Source organism: Magnolia sinica, chromosome 18 (assembly GCF_029962835.1).
Source record: "Magnolia sinica isolate HGM2019 chromosome 18, MsV1, whole genome shotgun sequence".
NCBI lineage: Eukaryota > Viridiplantae > Streptophyta > Magnoliopsida > Magnoliales > Magnoliaceae > Magnolia > Magnolia sinica.
Genome location: NC_080590.1, coordinates 27891338 through 27911650, shown reverse-complemented (window position 1 = coordinate 27911650; position 20313 = coordinate 27891338). Strand labels below are relative to the sequence as shown.

General features: G+C 37.9%; 1 protein-coding gene across 1 annotated transcript in view; it reads right to left on the bottom strand.

The window, feature by feature from the left end:
- Nucleotides 1–16361, bottom strand: part of LOC131234042 (CAAX prenyl protease 1 homolog) — a 36367-nt gene extending 20006 nt beyond the window's left edge. The window contains exons 1-9 of the mRNA XM_058231004.1: nt 16124–16361; nt 13625–13772; nt 13330–13414; nt 13163–13258; nt 9538–9603; nt 7572–7670; nt 7258–7371; nt 6933–7043; nt 3988–4050 (exon numbers count right to left, since the gene is read on the bottom strand). Of these exons, the coding sequence (XP_058086987.1) occupies nt 3988–4050; nt 6933–7043; nt 7258–7371; nt 7572–7670; nt 9538–9603; nt 13163–13258; nt 13330–13414; nt 13625–13772; nt 16124–16154 (813 nt within the window). The 5' untranslated portion in view covers nt 16155–16361. The remainder of the gene's footprint in view (nt 1–3987; nt 4051–6932; nt 7044–7257; nt 7372–7571; nt 7671–9537; nt 9604–13162; nt 13259–13329; nt 13415–13624; nt 13773–16123) is intronic.
- Nucleotides 16362–20313: the final 3952 nt, after the last annotated feature.

The following is a 20313-nucleotide window of genomic DNA, read 5'->3' as shown; positions in this document are numbered from 1 at the left end:
TGAGTCACTGTAGTAAACTTAACTTTTATATTATTTTGGAAAATCTAGGATAATGAAAGAATCTTATGATATGCAGACGAATGGTGGTCCATGTATGGGACTGACTGTGAGGTTTTACAACGACTGGCTGTCCGTGTGCTTGCACAAACGGTGTCCTCGTTACCCTATGAAAGGAATTGGAGTACATTCTCCCTCATTCATACAAATAAACGTAATAGAATAGGGTATGAGAGGCTTCAGAAGCTAGTGTATTGTCACTACAATATGAAGTTACGAGAGAGGTTGCTCCGCTCGGAAAGAAGAAGAAAAGCACAGGAAGACCCACTGGACCTGATGACGGTCGGACAGCATGCATATGCTGAGGATGCAGAGGATGACCTAGTTTACCAGTGGGTTAGGTCGGATGACCTAGATACCTCGGATGGGCGACCAGAGCCACATATTGCAGCAGAAGCAGAGACACAAGGGATTAATGTTGACAAACATGTGGAGCAGCAGAGGTCTCCTGATGAAGCATTCGACCCGTTGACGAGGAGTCCGGAGGGCAACCCGCGGCAGTCACTATCACGCGGGACACGTGGCGGGGAAACATTATCTGACACCGAGACTGAGTCAGAGAGTGATGCAGGAAATGAGTCCGGTGATGATGATGGCGGCGATAAGGGTGACGATGACTCTGATGACAGTAAGGATGATGATGATGATGGTGGTGGCGGCGGCGACGGGGATGGTGGCGACACGGGTGGGAGTCAGGATAAGAGGCCTCTTAGCCCTTTTACCGGGGAGGAGAATTTCGATCATTCCATGCAGGACCCTGACCATGGTTCTCGTCCAGGAGAACCACGACCTCGTCTTGTTTACAATAAAACATACACGCGTCAAAAGCTACTGCAGAAAAAGAAGACTCATAAACTTTCAGATTTTGAGGAGGAGCTGCTAGCAAAATGCATGAGGGACACAAGCGTTCGTGGCAAGCGAGGTGACCCTAGATTTGGATCACGGACGAGGGAGGGGAGCTCGAGTTACAGGCCACAACATGAATCTGGATCACAAACACTGGAGAGTAGCTCGAGTTCTGTGCCACAGTATGGGCATGGATATGGACCTAGTGGATATGCGACGAGTGACTCCAGCAATTACGGCACATCATTTTTCAACGCTGGTCAGGAGTTCACTTCTGCATATGGGCAAGGATATGAGCGGCAGATGGATATGGCCAACAATATGGATACCAAGGAGCTTCATATGTGCCCTTCCCAGATCCATATCAGTTACAGACTGTGACGATTACACAGTACCCACGAATGGGCGTATTGATTCAGTTCGGAGAGGATGAGTACCAGCGTTATGTAAGGGAGTATCTTAACTGGTACCAATCTACTATGACTTGAGCACAATATTGTCGAATTGTGGAGCAGCAGTACTATGCCCAGCCCTGTCGAGATGGAGATGATGATTACGAGCCACCACGCAACTCTATGTGGGTCTAGACCACAACTAGTCCCCATCATTGATATATATATTTATCAAATTTTACTTCTTCAGTTCTTATTTTGCTTTTCAATGAATTGGTTGTGTTTTCATACATGACTATGATATATTTATAAATATCATCCATTCAATTTAAATATAGTTGCATTAGTTCAGTTAAACACCGCATAACTTAGGACCCTATACAAAGGAAATTTATTATGTGCATCTTTTTTTTGAGATGTTATGATTTAAAAGTGTGTATTAAGGGCCTTTTTAACAATCCCCAAAGTTCCATTAAAAAATTCAACCATTTTCCCAATGTTTCCCCATGTTTCCCAAAAAGTGTGATAAACTATGCGATACAACCGATATATTCTGTGTGATAACCAATACGTATCTGTATCTCAAGGGTGCGATACATTGTGCGATACCGATATTTCGAACACTGGTTGTGACACATGCCGCACTGATGCTCATGCGTATGAGATCTTCATTAGGTGGTATGCCAACAGTAGTTTGCACCAGCAACAAAAAAATAACATTCAAGATAGTCAAGTCGGGCATGGTCAGGCCTGGGCCCACACAAATTTTATCAGGCTCAGGTTCGGGCATACTATGCTTTGCTCATGTCTGGTTCGGGCCTTGGGCCATATATGTTAGGCCAAGCTCGGGCTCAGCCTAGCCTAGCCCTAACCCCACCCATTGCCACCCTTAATACCCACATTATCATTCCCAATGCAATGATATCATCCACATGCACTACCAACACAATAACATCTGCGTCACTCCACTTCACTAGCCAAATTCCATTTCATCCCATATTCAAATACCACTTTACTGAATTTGTCTGACTTAGGAGATGTCATATACTCCATTTGCCTATCAGAAACACTTCTACCGATGTGTTTTATTATAAACAGTCTGCACCATTGAGTTCAGACGATGTAATTTGAAGATTCATTATCTCAAGAGTCAGGATACTACTCTTAGCATCACTCTTAACGGACATATTTAAGGAAGAGAATAAATCAAACAAAACTCACCCAACACTTGCTTTAAGAGACCATAGATCGATGATCACCACCACACACATACAAACTGATCGATACAATGAACCCTTCACTTGCCTTTACGATCTCTAAACCCTCACTTGATCTTCAAATCTGGCCATAGACATATAATGACCCACTTTGAACCATCATGATTGGTTTGGGTGGAAGTGGGCCTCAAACACACTCACAAGGAACAACTACACAACCCACCATGTGGTGGTTGAACAACAAATGAGAACAATGTGCGTAGACTAGCCCCCAAACAAGAGAGAGAGAGAGAGAGAGAGAAACCAGATCTTCACCTCTCTATTCTAACACAATTTTAAGAACTAAGAAAGGAAAAGTAATACAAAAGTACCGAGACAACAGAAACCATCATCTTCATGTAAAGTGCTCCACATGAACTCATAACCATCCATCACGATCCATCAACATAACCATTGCTGCATTAGATCAATGTTCCTTCTAGTGCCAACACGATTGGTTTTAAGAAAAGACAGCCCCCTTGCAGAAAGGTTGGCTAGAGATTTCTTGTAAAAACACCAGCCTCCATCTCCTTCTACATACTTTCAAACTATTCTCAACTTCATCTAGATGATGACAATTGAGCTACTGCATGAATTGATTAAAGGACAAATAGCCAATCAATGACAGGTCTAGATAGAGGCACATATAGCAAGTTTCAAGCCTTCTGTAAACTGTTCATTCCACAAGTAATTCACTATCACTTGCTCACGTGCGCCAGTCTAACTCCTGGAAAACTTGGTCTCTTGAGAAGATGGCTACTGCTCACGATAAAAGGTGTAAGCCCATCCAGACATCACACCTTCAAGTGTCATGTCCCAACATGAAACGTGTGGGCACAATGTGGGATGTGCATCACAAGGTTCCTTCAATGCATGTGACCAGTCCTAAAAATCAGGCCAGCCCCACTCACCAGGTGAGAGCACTGGTTTCATAACCATCAATTTGTTCAATACCCAAACCTGGGTAATGAAGGTATGAATTCATACACTAACATGAGCAAAGTGCAGATTCTGTATGCCAAAAGATCGTCCATCCAAAACCACTTGGACAATGTCTTACTAGTGCAAATGCTGACAATACTGCCATACACTGATCCTAGAAGACAAGGTTAACATCCGTTCACTCTAATGATCTTCTGCATGTCTAAAGACTGCTTCCAAAACTTCTTAGACCACATCTTATTAGTGTCGGAAAGCTAAAGCTACTAATATTATCGTTCACCCAATCAAACTTTTTTTTGGGTGTTTGGGGGAACGGGTGGACATCAGAGGGCACTGGTCAGTGTATGCAGGATATTTTGTAGCACTGTAACTCAAGTTGCTGAGGAAATTGTACATCTCTTAAGTTCTAACGGAGCATAAAAGCAATCATAACTATGCCATATTTGGACTACTGAACATGAATAAAATATTCCTTGTAAAGAGTGCTTTCTTACCTGTTGGATCAATGTGTCATAAAGAACAATGCGCTTGTTGTTGAAAAACCCATACATGTATGCCTGCCAGGCAATAATCATATGATTTAGAAAACAACAAAGAACCATAGATATAAATGCAACATAAACATGATATGGCAACAGGCAATGTTTACAAGAGGAATTTCACATGCTCATGTGAATTTTAGCATGATGTGGTAACATCTTTATAACAAGGGGAATCAAGTTTCTAAGATAGGAAAGCCACCAGTTTCAGTTGGTGGAGCAACACAAGCAATCAACTGGGGTCAACTTAAATAAGCTATTAAAAGGCATAAAATAAAAAATTTGATGAAAGCCTGAAACCAAGAATATTCTTAAATAGCAAAAGTGCGAGAAAAATCTTGGAAGCTTATTTAAACAGGATTAAACTGTCAGATCTTCATATTTATTTGTTTGACACAAAGGTAGTAATGCACTCATCCAATTCAATTGTTTATGCACTATTTTAAATTGGTAGTAAATGTTGGATCCCTGATGTACACGCACAACGGAATTGTGTACAAAACAGTTTTGATCAAAAGACCCATCCCAGGATGCACCGATCACAGTAATATCAATTTTCTAAAAGAAAAATAACATATGAATGGTGACTAACATGCCTGGACATTGTGTCTATAATGATGATGTGAATCCATCAATGTCAATCTCCTAAGCCAATGAGTTTTTCCCTAATCTATCACAGATGAAGGGAGCCAAAAGAGAGTAAGGAGTCTCTCCTTGATCTATTGTAGATGAAGGGAGCCTGAGGAGAGCACACACCAATCCTCTAGTGAAGGCCGAGGATGGCTGTCAACCGTCCACCCAAGTAGACCACAGAGAGAATTAGGAAAATGTAGAGAGTGGATTTCTCTCTCTCTCTCTCTCTCTCTCTCTCTCTCTCTCTCTCTCGCCTTTGACAAGGTATGGGACATCCAAGCTTTCTCTCCTCTCTTTTTCTCCCCTCACCAATAGGATCTAAAAATGGGGAGGGGTTAGGGTTTCAAGAGTGCACTCAATATGGTAGTCCCCCACCTTATGGACTTTGGTGTGCCCTACCATAAGGGAAGTCCGTCAATCAGCCATGATCTAATCCCTCCACTATCGAGGATATCCACATATTATCCAAATCCCATGTTGATCATGAAAGAGACCATCAGATCATTATCAAGTGCAATCAAAGCAGTTTTAATGATTAAAACAAAACTTCAGTAGTTCAAAACTTTTCAAAAGCTCATTAAAACCTTTCAAGTGTTGGACCTAACGGAAAAATCACGTGATGATTTCCTGATCTAACCAAATCTCATCCTAAACAAGTCCCATGGTAAAACTAGTAGATACCTTATTGGCCCATGTAAGAATCAATGAGCCATGATGGACATTCCCAGCATCACCAACTTTCAATGACCTCTAGGAAACCTCATACCTGCCCAATCAAGATCCAAGACCCTCACACGCCCTCAGGTCTAAGGATTGATCAATTAATGTGTGCACACTCAAGTCCCGAATCACAATCCAGGCTGAGAAGCCCCTAAACTATTGACTTGAACTTTTATCTACCAATTTAAGGGTTCAAGCGTCCACACCAGGATCCCAGATCCATATCACACTCATACTCCTATGTAGGGTAAGAGCAAAAAGGAACAACCAACTCGAAGTTGGTTCCCGATGGTAGAGAACTTCCATCCTTACCCAAGAGTAGAATGATCATACATCTCTGAGATTGATGTCCACAAATGTTGTCTTAAGTATCTGTGACAGTCATGGCTCAACTAGGTACCGATATCCATGGAACACAATTCTCTCCAGTCTATGACCACTTTGTCCAATCTCGAGTTCCCTATACTCCTCACACAACCTAATGAATATAGGATAAATGTAACACTAAATATGTCTAAGGTATACAACACATCCAACTAGGACGAATGGTCATCAAGATTAACAGCTAAGATCTACCCAATCACATCCACATGGTCAATGGTTTAGGGCACACATTGGTTTCCCGGGCACTAACTCCAACAGTAAAAGCTCATATATCAAGTAATAACGCACTCATCAAATTCAATTGTTTCTGCACTTCTTTCGAGATTTAATTTTAGCAACTAGACTAAAGCCCCTTTTTTTCTGTGGGTGCTCTGGCAAAACTATGTTGTAGAGATTTTAGGGGTGGGTAGTTGAGGGATTTTTTGTAGTTGAAATTAGGGATTGGGATTGATACAAAAATCACTGTGGGATTTTTGGGGATTAGTTATATTCTCTTGGAGACTCAAGTTTTGAATGTTTAGGGATGCAAGCAATAAGAACAGCTTGAGTTGAGGAACTCTATTACTTTGTTCTGTGTTTGTGGCCTATTTTAGTTTCCATGCCCCTTTGACACCACAAAGAAGCAATTTGGCAAGAAACCTAATGGTTTTAACAATGCGACTTTATGCATGCATGCATACATACATAACTTGATTCTTGAGAATTATAGAAGATTCATGAGTTATTTTGGGAGATGAGATATTAACTCATGAGTGGGGCATATACCCACCCTTACCACTTTCTCTTCTATTTTGAAGATAAAAAGATACATGCAAATACTGAAATAATCCAAACCCATCAAATCTAAAGTCTTCAAACATGTTATTAAGAATCTAAAATCTAACCAAGCTTGCTAAGATAAGCAGCGGGAACAAAGAGAGAAATGGGATATAATATGTTTGGGATGTCAGTTACCGCTACCCCTTATGTGATTAAAGAAACCAGCATGGTACAGAAAATAACAAGGGAAAACATCTCTCACTACAGTAGTATTCTGATCATATCAACAAGAGCCGTCGTCACAACAGAGGATCTGGATTTAGAAAGTAGATTTTTTTATAATAATAATAAATTAATTAATTTTAAAAAAAAAAAAGATTCAGAATATATAACTAAATACTCACATTACTATGGCTTGACCTTGTAGACCCATCAACAACAAAAAGCTTCTTCAAAGGAAACTTGAGGGAGGAGGCTAGGTTCTCAATTCTCTCTCTAAGTCCTCCTTCAGGAAGCTATTTGCCACAGCATCAGACAGAGGAAAAGGAAAAAAGAAAACCAACAGCATAAGTCAGCTGAAAGAAACAAGAAACACACTTCAACAACATTTTCAGAACCATCAATACAAGAAATTAGCTTTAAAAACATATTATAACAAATAGCTCATCTGCACAATCTGCAGTTTTTTCATCAGTTCTCAGGTTACAAATACCCAATACAGATACTCACAGGGGTGAACTTATTGAAGAGTGGAGCTATTAGGATAGGATATAGCGTCATCATCACAATCGACAGAACAAACATAAAGCCCCAAAGGTAAATAGCCAAGTAAGGTCCTCCTTTCTGCAACAATGCCAAACAAATATTTACTGTAACTGGCAAAAACACATCGTGGTAATCTTATGCAGACAACTAATATAGCTGAAAGACAATGAAAAAGGCTTCAGATTTAAAGAAACGATTTCCTCACATTAGAAGCACTTGAATTGCAGAAACAAAACATTAGACTCGACAACTTGCTCGGTAGCCGGAAATAGCAATACCTGTACTATTACAATGATTGCAGCCACAATTGGAGGTCCGAGTAAGATGGAAAGGCAAATGCTCTTGAACATGTCCCTAAAGAACAACCATATTGTTTGCTGCAAACAAAAGTTTAGAAAGGCCTTTGTTGGTAAGAAGAAAACTAACTAACAAAGAAAAAAGAAAAACAACCATGCAGGAAGCTGAATATCAGTTTGCACTGTGTCAATCACTGTTATCTTAGGCAATCATCTAGGAATCTTCGAGGGAATCCGGCACCAATGTGAAGTGGTCACCCATGACTAGTGATACGACTCGAATGAAATAATAATGTTCTTGATATAACTATATGTTCTACAGTATATCATAAGTTTATACATTTAAATAATTTAGGGCTTGAGTGCCAGAAATAACCTATGCAAAGATCTGTTTTGGCAGCCAACAATCACTCACAAGGAGCAGCCGACAGTTCCATGTCTTTATTTTCATTAGCTGTTGTGTAATGGAGTGCCTCTCTCACAATCAATTTCCATTCTTCGTTAAGTTAGAAGGAAATCCATTGTAATAGCCAGGATCGTCTCTGCAAAGACGAGATAAATAGCGCCCCAGGCCGTAGGTTGTCAGAGGATAACAGCAACCAAAACAGATCGTCACTACTTCTACTTTTCATAAGCAAACAGCGTGTTATTACAAATACAATAACCCTACACATATACGTACTAGGCTACTTAATATATGCAATGTGGAATCAATTATGCAAATAAATTATGTGTACCAATCATAGGGAATGCTCGTGTGCCCAGCCAATTAAAAAGAGAAGAAAAGAAGAAAAGAAACAAAACCTCACCTGCCCACCCGTTCGGTAATTGGACAGTCTTATATGGCATTGAAAAGCTCTGCTACAGTGCTAACATGCTCATGAAGGTGGGCAGGTCAGATTTTCCCTATAACTATCTAGTATCTATAATGTCCATATATACTAGAGAGATGTTCGCATCCAAGTTCTAATCAGTTGGACCACCAATTTACCATCAAACCAGCAGAAAATTTCAATTCTGTCATGTCTGCGCAACATCAAACCTGTCCAGAAAGTTGTCCTCAATATGAGGGTCACCTTATAAAAAAATCAGCCCGATCGACCTATCAGGTGGACCACACCTGTGTTTTTTATTATATCAGCAACTATCCATTGTTTTCTATGTTGTGGCCCACCCAACGAGTGGATTGGGCTGATTTTTTTTTTTTAACTGGGTGAACCTCATGGTGGGACCTCCCTATCAGACAGGTTGGATGCCATACACACATGAGAGGTCCGAACTTATCTGCTGGTTGGACAGGAACTTACCTGCTGGTTGGACAGGAACTTATCATCCAACTGGTTGAACATGAGCATTTTTCTTTATATTAAATGGGAATTGATAGTAACAGTCTCCTTTTGATGCATGCACCTTTGTCTTCTATTTTGCATTAGAATAGTACCAAAAAGACCTATTATACCAAAAGCTGGAATAAAGGGTATTAGCATGCCAAACAGTGAAATTATCATTTCTCTAGTGACAAGTCCATAATTTAAGGGTCCATTTGCATAGTGCATACTGCAGAACCAGGAATAAGACTTAATAACATTTTTTGTGGGCCCCATATCCTCCACATCAAATAAGGACACCTCCCTGCTTAATTGCAATATTCAATCTTTTTAGTTTTTTTGACTTAGATAATTGTGATTGAGCAGAAAAAAAGATCTGCTTTTGTGAGACAGAATCTATGTGGAGGATAAGGGGCCCAGCAAAATCAGAATTGAGGCATATTCCCCGTTTGCAGGATCCCCTACCTGTATGGAGCCTTATTGTTTTCTGGTTTTGGCAATCAGGAGCCTTGCAGCCAGAACAGCTGGCTAACTGTGGTGGCAGGATGTAGTGCAGCTGAATGGAGGATATGATTATAGAAGGCACTGAGAGATAAAAAGGCTCAAGAAAGAAGACAAACTTTATTGAAACCATGGCGGGACTCAATCACAAAAGTTGAGTACAGTGAAAATGGCAAGTCAGTGATCTGCACAAAAATAAGCAGTTAGTCATTAATCAATTCCACAAAAGTAGGATCATATTGGTTAGATCCAGAAATCAACTTGGATTCATAGAAAATAGCCTTAAACTCATAAATATGTGAGTCAGTATTTTCATTTGCTATAACACACACACGCACGCAGATGCCTTAAGAATATTTAAAATTTCAACAAAACCTTGAACCGCCTCGCCCTAAAAATTCAAATACGATACAATTAAAAATTGCAGGTTGAAGATCTTCAGTAAAGAAGTTATTTAAGCAGGTACACATTACAAAATTTAATGAACAAATGTCGATTAGAAAATTTTTTGAATTACAATCCCTAGTTCAGTTTTGTGCTTAGTTTTACAAAGCAAACCAGCAACTCAGAAGGCATAACCAAGGCAGCAGGTCATTAAAATGCCATTGCCACTTTGTACACCTTGAATTGGTATTTGAGAAGAACCGCACCTTCATCCCACATGACCACACTGCTCTTTTTTTCTTTTTCATTTTTTTCCTTCCATTGGCATATGATCCATTTTTTCAATCTAAGAAAGCTTTACCAGAAGTCTCGATCAACATAGTTTAGGTCATGACATCAGGCTACAATACACCCATGGAATAATCCATCTTGACAGCCTCATTTATTAGAATAAGAAGTTTCACCAGCCCGTATACTTGTGGGCTTCATCATGCAAAATGCAAGTTTTTCGTCTGCTATCTTTTTTTCTTTGCAGATAACAAAGAAATTTTCTTAGGAAGAGAAGAAAGAAAACAAAGAATGAAATTCAAAGGTTGGCAGCTGCCTCAGCCACCTAAAATTGTGGGAATTAATCCTTGTAGGCTCAAACGCTGCAAAGGAATCCCTACTAAACCTTCACTGCCTAGGCCATCAGCAACCCCATTTGCCTCAGTGTACATGGGATGACGAGATGACAAGAGTAGCTACAAGAACTCCAAATCCCTCCATAACATCCAGCCAGCCTCAATGGAAGCTTCCCTGAGGAGGCTCACTAAATGGCATTTAAAGAGTTCCCTCAATCACTAGAGAACAGTGCTGGGATGATTGGCATTCTGATTATATGAAGCAATGTACACTACCAAGATGCATCTCAGAAAACAGAAAGGGAATAATTTTTCTATATGCAAGGTATGTGAGACTATCCGCATTCTAGACACTCTAGGGACTTGTGAGACGCTGCAAGGTTGATGAAAATCTTCTTCTTTTTTTCGAAGTAAAATTATGCCCCCGAGGTTTTAGATCACCAGAGGAATGCTTCATGGAATGCAAGGTGTGATGGTCACCAAAGAAATGCAGATGGTTAAAATCAATATACAATTCTCTTACATGTTTTCCTCATTTTGGTATTATCTATTTTCTTATTCTGTTTTTTAAATAATCCAAGACAAATATACAATTGCAATACTATTCTAATCCAAAAGGTCCACCCCTTATCCCTGAAATTCCAATACAGTTCTTTAGAATATCTACTAAAAGAAAACTTCTCCCTGGATAATTCGACTCCATGTCAGCAAGACAAATTTCGTATCACTAAGAAAGGGACATATAATTCGAGAATGATAGAACAAGAATCTTCCACATCACTACCAATCAGTCCAATATGAGTATGAACAGGAATCTTCCACCGCAATCAGACAACAGTGAAGAATGAACATGGTTAAAAGATTCAGTGACTCGGACCGACTCATTCAGTGCTGCGTCCCCCCTATCTCTCAATTTAGGCAATAGTAGGGCTATCCACACTGTCCATCTGTTGAGCCAGATCATGTCAGGATGTGAGTTAAAAAATCAGTCAGATTCAAAACTCAAGCGGGCCACACCACAAGAAACAGTGGGATTGAGCATGGGCCATTGAAACTTTCTTGGGGCAAACAGAAATTTTGTGTCAAGCTGATAATTGTGTTTTCCCTTCATCCTGTGAATTATGATGGACCTTATGAACAGTGAACAGGTCGGATCATAAACCTCATGATGGGCACCTGGAAGGTTTCAACGGTGGGTGTTTCCATCCCACTGTTTTCTGTGGTGCGGCCCACTTGAGTTTTGGATCTGCCTCATTTTAGGGCTCATGACGTAACATGATCTTGCAAAACTGATGGACAGAGTGAATCTCTCACACAGACATCTAGGTGGTCCCATTGCTTTTGGTTACACAGGCTAACTGGAATACCGACTGCTCCAATCGTATTCCTCTCTTCTAGGGAGTTATCTGATACTTTGGCTGCATATGACGCTTGAAACTCAGGCATCTAGGAATGAAACATGTGGCATGTACTAACTCAAATTAAATCGACTAAATTGTCGAAAACATTGATGTTAAGTTAGTGTCCAAAACTCAGACTTGTTAAGCAAACCTAACCTCTGACCAAAGGACACTTGTTTGTTGAAATAAGACCATAGAATATTTTTCATTATTAGTCATCCAATAAATGTCTACTAATTTAATAATTAGATATTGAAATAAGCGTAATTTTTGGGTCATGAATCATGATACATTTAAACCTATGTGCACAATTTGAATGGTTCAATTTGAATTACTTGTCCAGAAAGTGTGCAATTTTTTAAGTAATTTCTAAATGGCTGCATACCATCTGTCCCACACTCCAAAGTACGAAAGTTTTTCTCTTTTCCTTGTTTTAAGTTAAGAGAGAGATGGCAAGTCTTTCTACTTGTTTTCAGTTGAGAGAGAGAGAGGCAGAGAGATTTTCTCCTTATTTTCCCCAACTATTTACCCATTAAAATAATAACAGGAGTAATAATAGTGATTCCCTTGGAACAGTCTACCTACTATATGAAAGATGAAGTCCTTTTGACCAAGGGTTGTCGACGGAGTAGTCCTTTCCATTAATCTCTCCTCCAATTTTTTCTCCTTTTGTTATCTTTTTAATTCAATAGTTGACTAGTTTTTCTCCCCTCTTCAGTAACTGCTTGGATGCAAGTCAAATAAATATTTTTGGTGGTCAGTTGGACCACTCAAAAAAAAAAAAAAGAATATATATATATATATATATATATATATATATATATATATATATATATATATATATATATATATAACTGTACTACACAATATAGGCAACATCATAACTATCCTAATTTTTGGCCTAGACACATACAAGCTGGGGCAATGGGCCACCTGCTAAACGACTTCGACCTTGCATGAACTTCCTTGCTGACTTTAGCATGTACATGCAATCCCGCATATATTAGTGACAACAAATAACAATATGTACTGTGTTGGACATACAATCAATCTATTTAACTAGTGAAGTTGGATGTGGATATCCATGTACTGTTTTATATATCCACGTTAGAAAAAGGTTAAAAAAATTACAGGAGAAGATTTCTCAACTTCACAAACTCAGTGAGGAAAAAAAAAAACGAGATATCTCATCATATGATGGTTACATGAATGAAATTCAAGTTTCCACACCAAATACAAGAAAAAGAGTACTACGAGACATGAAAACTATAGTCAATTTTTCGAAAATGAAGTGCAATTTAATTCTTTGAGAACCATTGGAAGATTTTATATCACACCTGTGACCAAATCATAACACCTCCTAAGAATGCAAGGGTGTGAAGTATTTCATTCTCTGAATTAAGGCCCATGTGCACCAGAAAGTCTCCAGATCTCTGCAGCCCAAAAAGCACAGCAAATGAATTTCTGCCAAAAGAATAACAGTGACACAATTCTCTTGACTCACCTTCCAAAACCATGGCAGCACACCAAAGAACAAAATTGTGGTATCCATTAGTATGGTTACAGCCCCATGAATAAAGTGGAAGTTGCTGAAATATATAAACCTCAAAGAAGTTAGTCTCAGCCAGCCAGAGATTCCAATCTATATAACCAATTTAATTTCATGTAATAAGAAGACCGATGAAGCTGTAAACTAATTCAACCGCTGAAATGGGTCGACAGCATGTTTAAAGCAGATTGTTGAATCACAAGCGCGTACACATGGGATGTAGAATGATCCTCAATGGATAAAAACAAACCTTTTATCAAGACTATATGCTCGAGACTTCTCAAATTTGTCTTGACTGACCACTCCAACCAAAGGTTTAGGAAGAATTGGCAGCTTTAGAGATGCATGTTGCCGTATATCCAGATATGTCTCAAAGATGTACATCAAGACCATAAAGCCTGCAAGATGGGATTCTCATCACCAAGAAATTCAAGCAGAAAATAAACTTGACAATGCAGAAAATGATCAAACATTTATTAAGCATTTTCTGACAATAGTCAAAACAGAAATATAAATACATGACACCAACCACATTTATTAGAGTTAAAAAGGAGTAGGAATACAAAGAGGTTTATATACATGGACATGAAAGTCAAGCAGCTCTCACTAGAAATTAAACAGTAAAAAAATAAAAATAAAAAATAAAAAAACTTCCATGCAGACAACAAACCAAGTAACTAAAGTATGGATGACAGTGTGAAAGTTCCTTGTTTATGGATACCCCACAATTTATTAAAAAGGAAAAGAAGCACAAAAATGAAAGATGGCAATGCAACACGAACAGTAGTAAATACATCAATCAGCAGTGCGCAGCAGATACCGAGAATTTCCTCCAATAATATTGGCCAAATGCTGAGGAAAGTACATGATTTCTCATACTATCATATCCTAAACTTAAGAAATTAAAGGCACATTTGATCGTCTTCCAAACTGACCATCTGAGGCAGAACAGATGCTCATCTGTCATACAAGCATTTGCCAAATTCTGAATTTAAATAAGCAGCATTTCCAATAGTTCTTCGCTCCAAACTGATAGAAGTGGGGAAACAAATCTTCCAGCATTGCTTTTTTAGATATCCTTCAATCCCACAATGGTTACATGGGACATCCAACAGGCCCTAAACCTGTCAAACGAGCTAGAAAGTATAGCTGCAGCCAAAGTTTTTGTTTTGTGCCCACAGTTAATTTGATTCAAATACTTTGCAAATTTCATGGAACTCCCAGGACCCATTTCTCATTTCCATCTCACATAAAAACACCATATACAGGGACTGTAAACTTGAGAGCCAAAATTCTGTATTTATTAACAGTTTGTGAGGCCTAAATCCAATGGCTGCCAAAAAAAAAAAAGCCTCACATTACAATCCAGGCACCTGAAATATTCCGAATCATAAGCTGATAATAAAGCCACATATATCACAATGCAATATTGTTCTCAAGGAATGGTCTTGAGAACTTCATGAAAATTTACGACATGCATCATATCTTGTGCTGTGAACAAGAAGACCGATTCAAGAAATAGAAACACGTGATCATATCATCATTCAAGACCATCATCTCCCGATCAACAAATCCAAAATGATTTCTTTTCCCTTTCCAAATTATTAGTTTTTATGTTATAGCAATTTGAGCAATAAAGAGGTCCCTTCCTCATCTTCTTATGCTGATTACTACCTTGTTGACAATACCAACATTGGAAATTTTAAAAATAATAATAATAATCCATTTATACTTCAGCAAAGCATAGACTACTCAACACCCAAAAGAAAAAAAAAAAACAATTAAAAGGTTCTAGATCAACACATCCAAAAATCATCAGACATCCCAAAAAGGAAGGACAGAAAGAAAGAAAGAAAGGAGGTTCTATGATCAACCCATCTCTCAATAAAGCACCAAATTATAGCAAAAGCAGAAACCCATTTTCTTTCATTTTCCAATCTACTAATCTATATAAAGGATTCCATTATTGTCCTCATTCACACACCAATAGCTTCTTGCCAATACCAACATCGCAAACTAAAACCAAGAAAATCTCAAAAGCCACGTGTAATTCTCAAAACACCAAGAGTCTCTACAATCAAAACAGCCAAAAGCCCGAAAATCTTATTGGGGTTTCCTGCTCACCCATCAATAGCTTCTTGCCAATACCAACATCAATAATTAAAATAAATAAAATAAAATAAACACACACACACACACACACACACACACACCCTACTCATAGAAACAGACTGCACAACACAAAAAACAAGAGGTTCTACAATCAACACATCCAAAAGCCAGAAAATCTTATTGGGGTTTCTTGCACACCCGTCAATAGCTTCTTGCCAATACCAACATAAAAAATAATAATAATAATAATAAAATCAAAAATCAAAAAAAATCAAAAACAAAAAAGAGACCACATCTAATTCATCGAAACACAGACCTCACAACACAAACAAGCGGTTCTACAATCAACACATCCAAAACCTAGAAAATCTTTATGGTTTTTTACATCACCAAATGTTAGCAAAAGCAAAGAGAATATATATATATATATAGACACACCACAAAGATAGTTATAAAAAATTTAAAATTTTAAAAATTAAAAAAAAAAAATCCAGAAACCAAAATGAATAGAAAATGCAAAGCCAGATACACTCATATTATTATTATTAAAGAAAAACAACAACAACAACAGCAGCAGCAGCCGATGGATGAAAATCCAAGTCCATCGAAACCCAGAAGAGAGAAACAGAGATCTTACCTATAACCGCTTCCATGTACGGAAAAGCCATTTTGGAATACAGCGAGAGAGAGAGAGAGTTTGGGATTGGTATTTGTCGTATGGAGGGGTATTTATAGAAGCTAGACGAAAAAGAAATTGGGCGGATATTTTCCGACCCGATTTGGCCGGACGGAGTCCGGAGCGATGGTAGACGTCAGAGCGGTAAGAAGAGAGGATGGAAAATCTTTACTTACAGGCTCGAGCTTGCTCGGTTGGAAGAAAATCTTTCCAAAAAATCTTTTGGAATTGTGACATATTACCCCTTCCTTTTGGCCCAAAGACGAAGGACACCCTCCTTACGCATAATTCCCAAATACCTACTTCCGTTTTTCATTTTAATTTAAACCACCTCGTGGTTAATCTCCGTGCTGTGACAAACCATGCCACAACCGTTACGATCGACCCTTTTTACCCCTCATTTATGGAGTTAGGCTTAAGTTTTGAGAGAACGCAGAAAAAGATTTATCAACAAAGGGTTAAGGTTGGCGTTTTAAAATTTTAGAGTAGATAATCAACAGGATTAGGGTTGAGCCAAGGCTGGCCATTATATTATGAGATATCTTAAATTTGTACAATAAACAATTATAATCGATCAATTAAGTAAACTCCGAATTATGCACATTAGTATCTGGACAATTTTTGACATCCTCGATCGATCAAACTATTGAATTAATTAATTAACATAAATTTAAAAATACCTATAAACTCTATGAACACCTTTGGATGTATTGGATTGCTCAAATATGTTGGCTCAATCAATCAAGGATTGCTCGATCAGTGTCGATTTATCAATACTTCGGTCAACAGTGTGCAATTTTGCATAATTGCATGGATTATTTTCTATTTTGGGTGTTAGAGTATATGCTAATCAAGGGCTAAACTTTTTTAAGATTTAAGGAGGTGCAAACGAGAATTTTTCAAGTTTTGTAAGTGATTTCATCTCTTGTACTTTTACTTTCATATTGATTTATTGTCACTTCGTGACGTAGTTTTCTTCCGTAAGAGCTTATTTGATTTTTCAGCTCAAGTGTAATTACCATGTAAATGGGTAATAATTATTTACCTACGTAATTACCACATCTTTCCCAATGCGGATGTGACAACTTACTTTTTTAACACTTAAATTGAGAAATTTACAACATCAATGTGGGGTCCATTATGTTGTATGTTACTTATCCACGCTGCTCATTTGTTATGCCAGCTGAATTTATGGCATGAACAAAAAAATGAGGCAGATCCAAAGCTCAAGTGAACCACACCACAGGAAACAACAGGAATCGAACACCTACTATTAAAAACTTCCTAAGGCCCTTAAAAGCTTTGGATCAAGTTGATATTTGTGTTTTCCCCTTATCCATGTATGTGTGACCCTATGAACGGGTTAGATGATGAAAAAACCTTATTGTGGGCCTAGTGAAGAAAATAACTTTCAATGGTGGACAAATTAAGGCCACCGTTTCCTTTCGTGTGGGCCATTCCTCATTTTTCGGTTCATCCTCCAAAATGTTCTAATAAAATAGATGGACGGTGTGGATATATCATATACATTATGGTGGGGTCTAAATATTTGAGTCAACACTTTTGTTTTAATTTTCGAGGTAAAATTACTCCCATATTTTCAAACAAGGTGAAAAAGTAATAATAACTTATTTACCATGATCTGCATGTATCATAGAAAATCAAATAGGCCCTAAGGGTTTTTCCATGCAAAATTGGTATGTATTTATAATTACTTTGTTTATGTTTACTTAATCTTGTGTGATTTAAATTCATAGTTTACTTTCACAAATTTCCAATAACTTATTCTTTATGTCCAAACCCAGTCTAAGTTTGTGATAAGCCAAAATAGTCCAACCCAAAATACATATATAAAGTTTGGCCTAAGCCCTAACCCAACCATTTCTAGAGAGAGACATTATTAAGATTGATGCAAGGCACCCTTTAATTAAATGATTAAAAAAGAAATGAATAAGAAATCTTATTAACTTCCGAGGCAATATAAACTTATGTCTTAGAGTAACCCTGTAACTCGTGGCTCAACACATAGCATGTTCTAGGATTATGGCAACCAAGTACTCAAAATTCATTGGGTTCCAAACTATAGCTCAGTGGTAAACAAAGTGCATTTCAACATAGAGGTCATAGGTTCCGGGTGTGCATGTTATGTGTGAGTATGTATGTGTTAAAAAAAAAAGTACTCGAAATTCAAAAATTAGAGCAAATCCATATTAGACATCTTAAAATAAGTAGAAAATGAAAAAAAGAACCTCCATTTAATGATAATTAAAGGCCAATAATTGATATTATGATGAACAATGAACAAGAGTCACATCTCTAAAGTAGGAGCACGGTGGTGAAAGGTTCTTCCATCTAAAGAACATGCCCTATTTTTATATACCCATGAAATAGGAGATGAAAAGTTTATTCCGTATGTGAGTGAGAGAGAGAGATGCAAGCATACTCACATCTTGGATTATATAACCATTTCCTAAACAAGTGAGAAATGAAAACACGTATATACTAAGAAAGATGTAGGCACCCATATCACATACAACATCAACTCCATTACACTCAAAAGGATACTTCTCTTCTTCAACTCTCCTCCGAAAAGAAAAGCTCTATGCTTCTTCTTGAGAGAGAGAGAGAGGCATTAAGGGCATGTTTGATTTTCCAAATCCAATGTAAATACATGGAAAATAAGTAATGATTACTCTTGCATCCGATTTGAAAACTCATGTGTATTTTCGCATGGAAAACCGGTCTAAATGGACTGGTTTAAATTTGTTGGCCCCAATATGATATATATATATATATATATATATATATATATATATATATATATATATATGATGTATCTGTGCCATCCATCCATTCTAGAATAACATTTTGAGGCATGAGCCAAAAAATGAGGCCGATCCAACACTCAAGTGACCCACACGCCCCAAAAAGTTTTTAAAGGTAGGTATTTGATTTCCTAAATCCTGTGATATAGTCCACTTGATCTCTGGATCTTCCTCATCTTTTTGGATGATGCCCTAATTTTAGCTAGGATAATGGATGGACCGTGTGGATAAGCCACATATATCACCGTGTGCTCCATACATATTTCACAGCATCACCGATTTTTGTGCTAAAAAAAGCAAGAGCCAAATCAAGCATTAGTGTTACTGCTGTAATTACTCAAGGAAATCATTATTACTCATTTCCCATGTATTCACTGTTGGTTTGAAAATTCAAAAAGAGGAGAGATAGGTTTTGCATTTTGGAAAAGAGAGGGAAAGAGGGAGAAAATTGGTAAAGAAGAAAAAAATCAGTTTAAATTTTAAAATTTTGAAAATGTTAATGGGCTGATAGGGCTAATGAGCTTTTAAACTACTAAGTCCAAGCCCAACCAACTTGAGAAGTGGGCTAGATTTTTTTAAGCCCAAATCGAGCCCTCAGGCTTGATACTCTAGTCCAAGCCGAGGTCAAGCCCAAAAAGCCCATCAGGCTAGCCCAGCCCAATGATGACTCTAACAATATTAATATTTTTAAAAAGATTTCATTAACTTAACCATGAAGCGTGAAAAAGTAAGGTGGTTTCCATTATGTAGAGGAAGTTATTATTTAGGAAGAATGTTACATGTCAAAACCTTAGGGCCTATTTGGACAGTGGTATTAAGTTGTATTAAATGGGATTGCATTACTAATCCCACTTTGAAAATGGGAATGGCATGTTCGGGAGGAGTGTGAGATAGGATTAAAATTAGGGCCTGTTTGATAGCGTGGATTTGGAACCCCCTGGATTCGGAACCCCCGGGATTGGAAACCCTCTGGATTTGCAATCCTCACATTGTGTTTGGCACCCTAGAGTGTGAATCAACTTTAATCCAAAAATACCTATGCATGGTATTTTTACAAGGGTTTCAATTTAATTGCTAAATCAACTTTAATATCTCTAATTAGTGGGATATATAATTTTTGACACTATGGTTGTGATAAGCCTGCTGAAATATATGCTTTGCTTGAAAACGATAAAATTCCAAGTCTCGGATGGACCGCAAGCACAAGATCATGTCTGAGTGACTAACCAACAATTTTTAATCGTTGATTAATATGGACAATGTTTTGACGGTGCTAGACAATGTTTGGACCGTGCTGATTTATATGGATAATGTTTGGACGGTGCT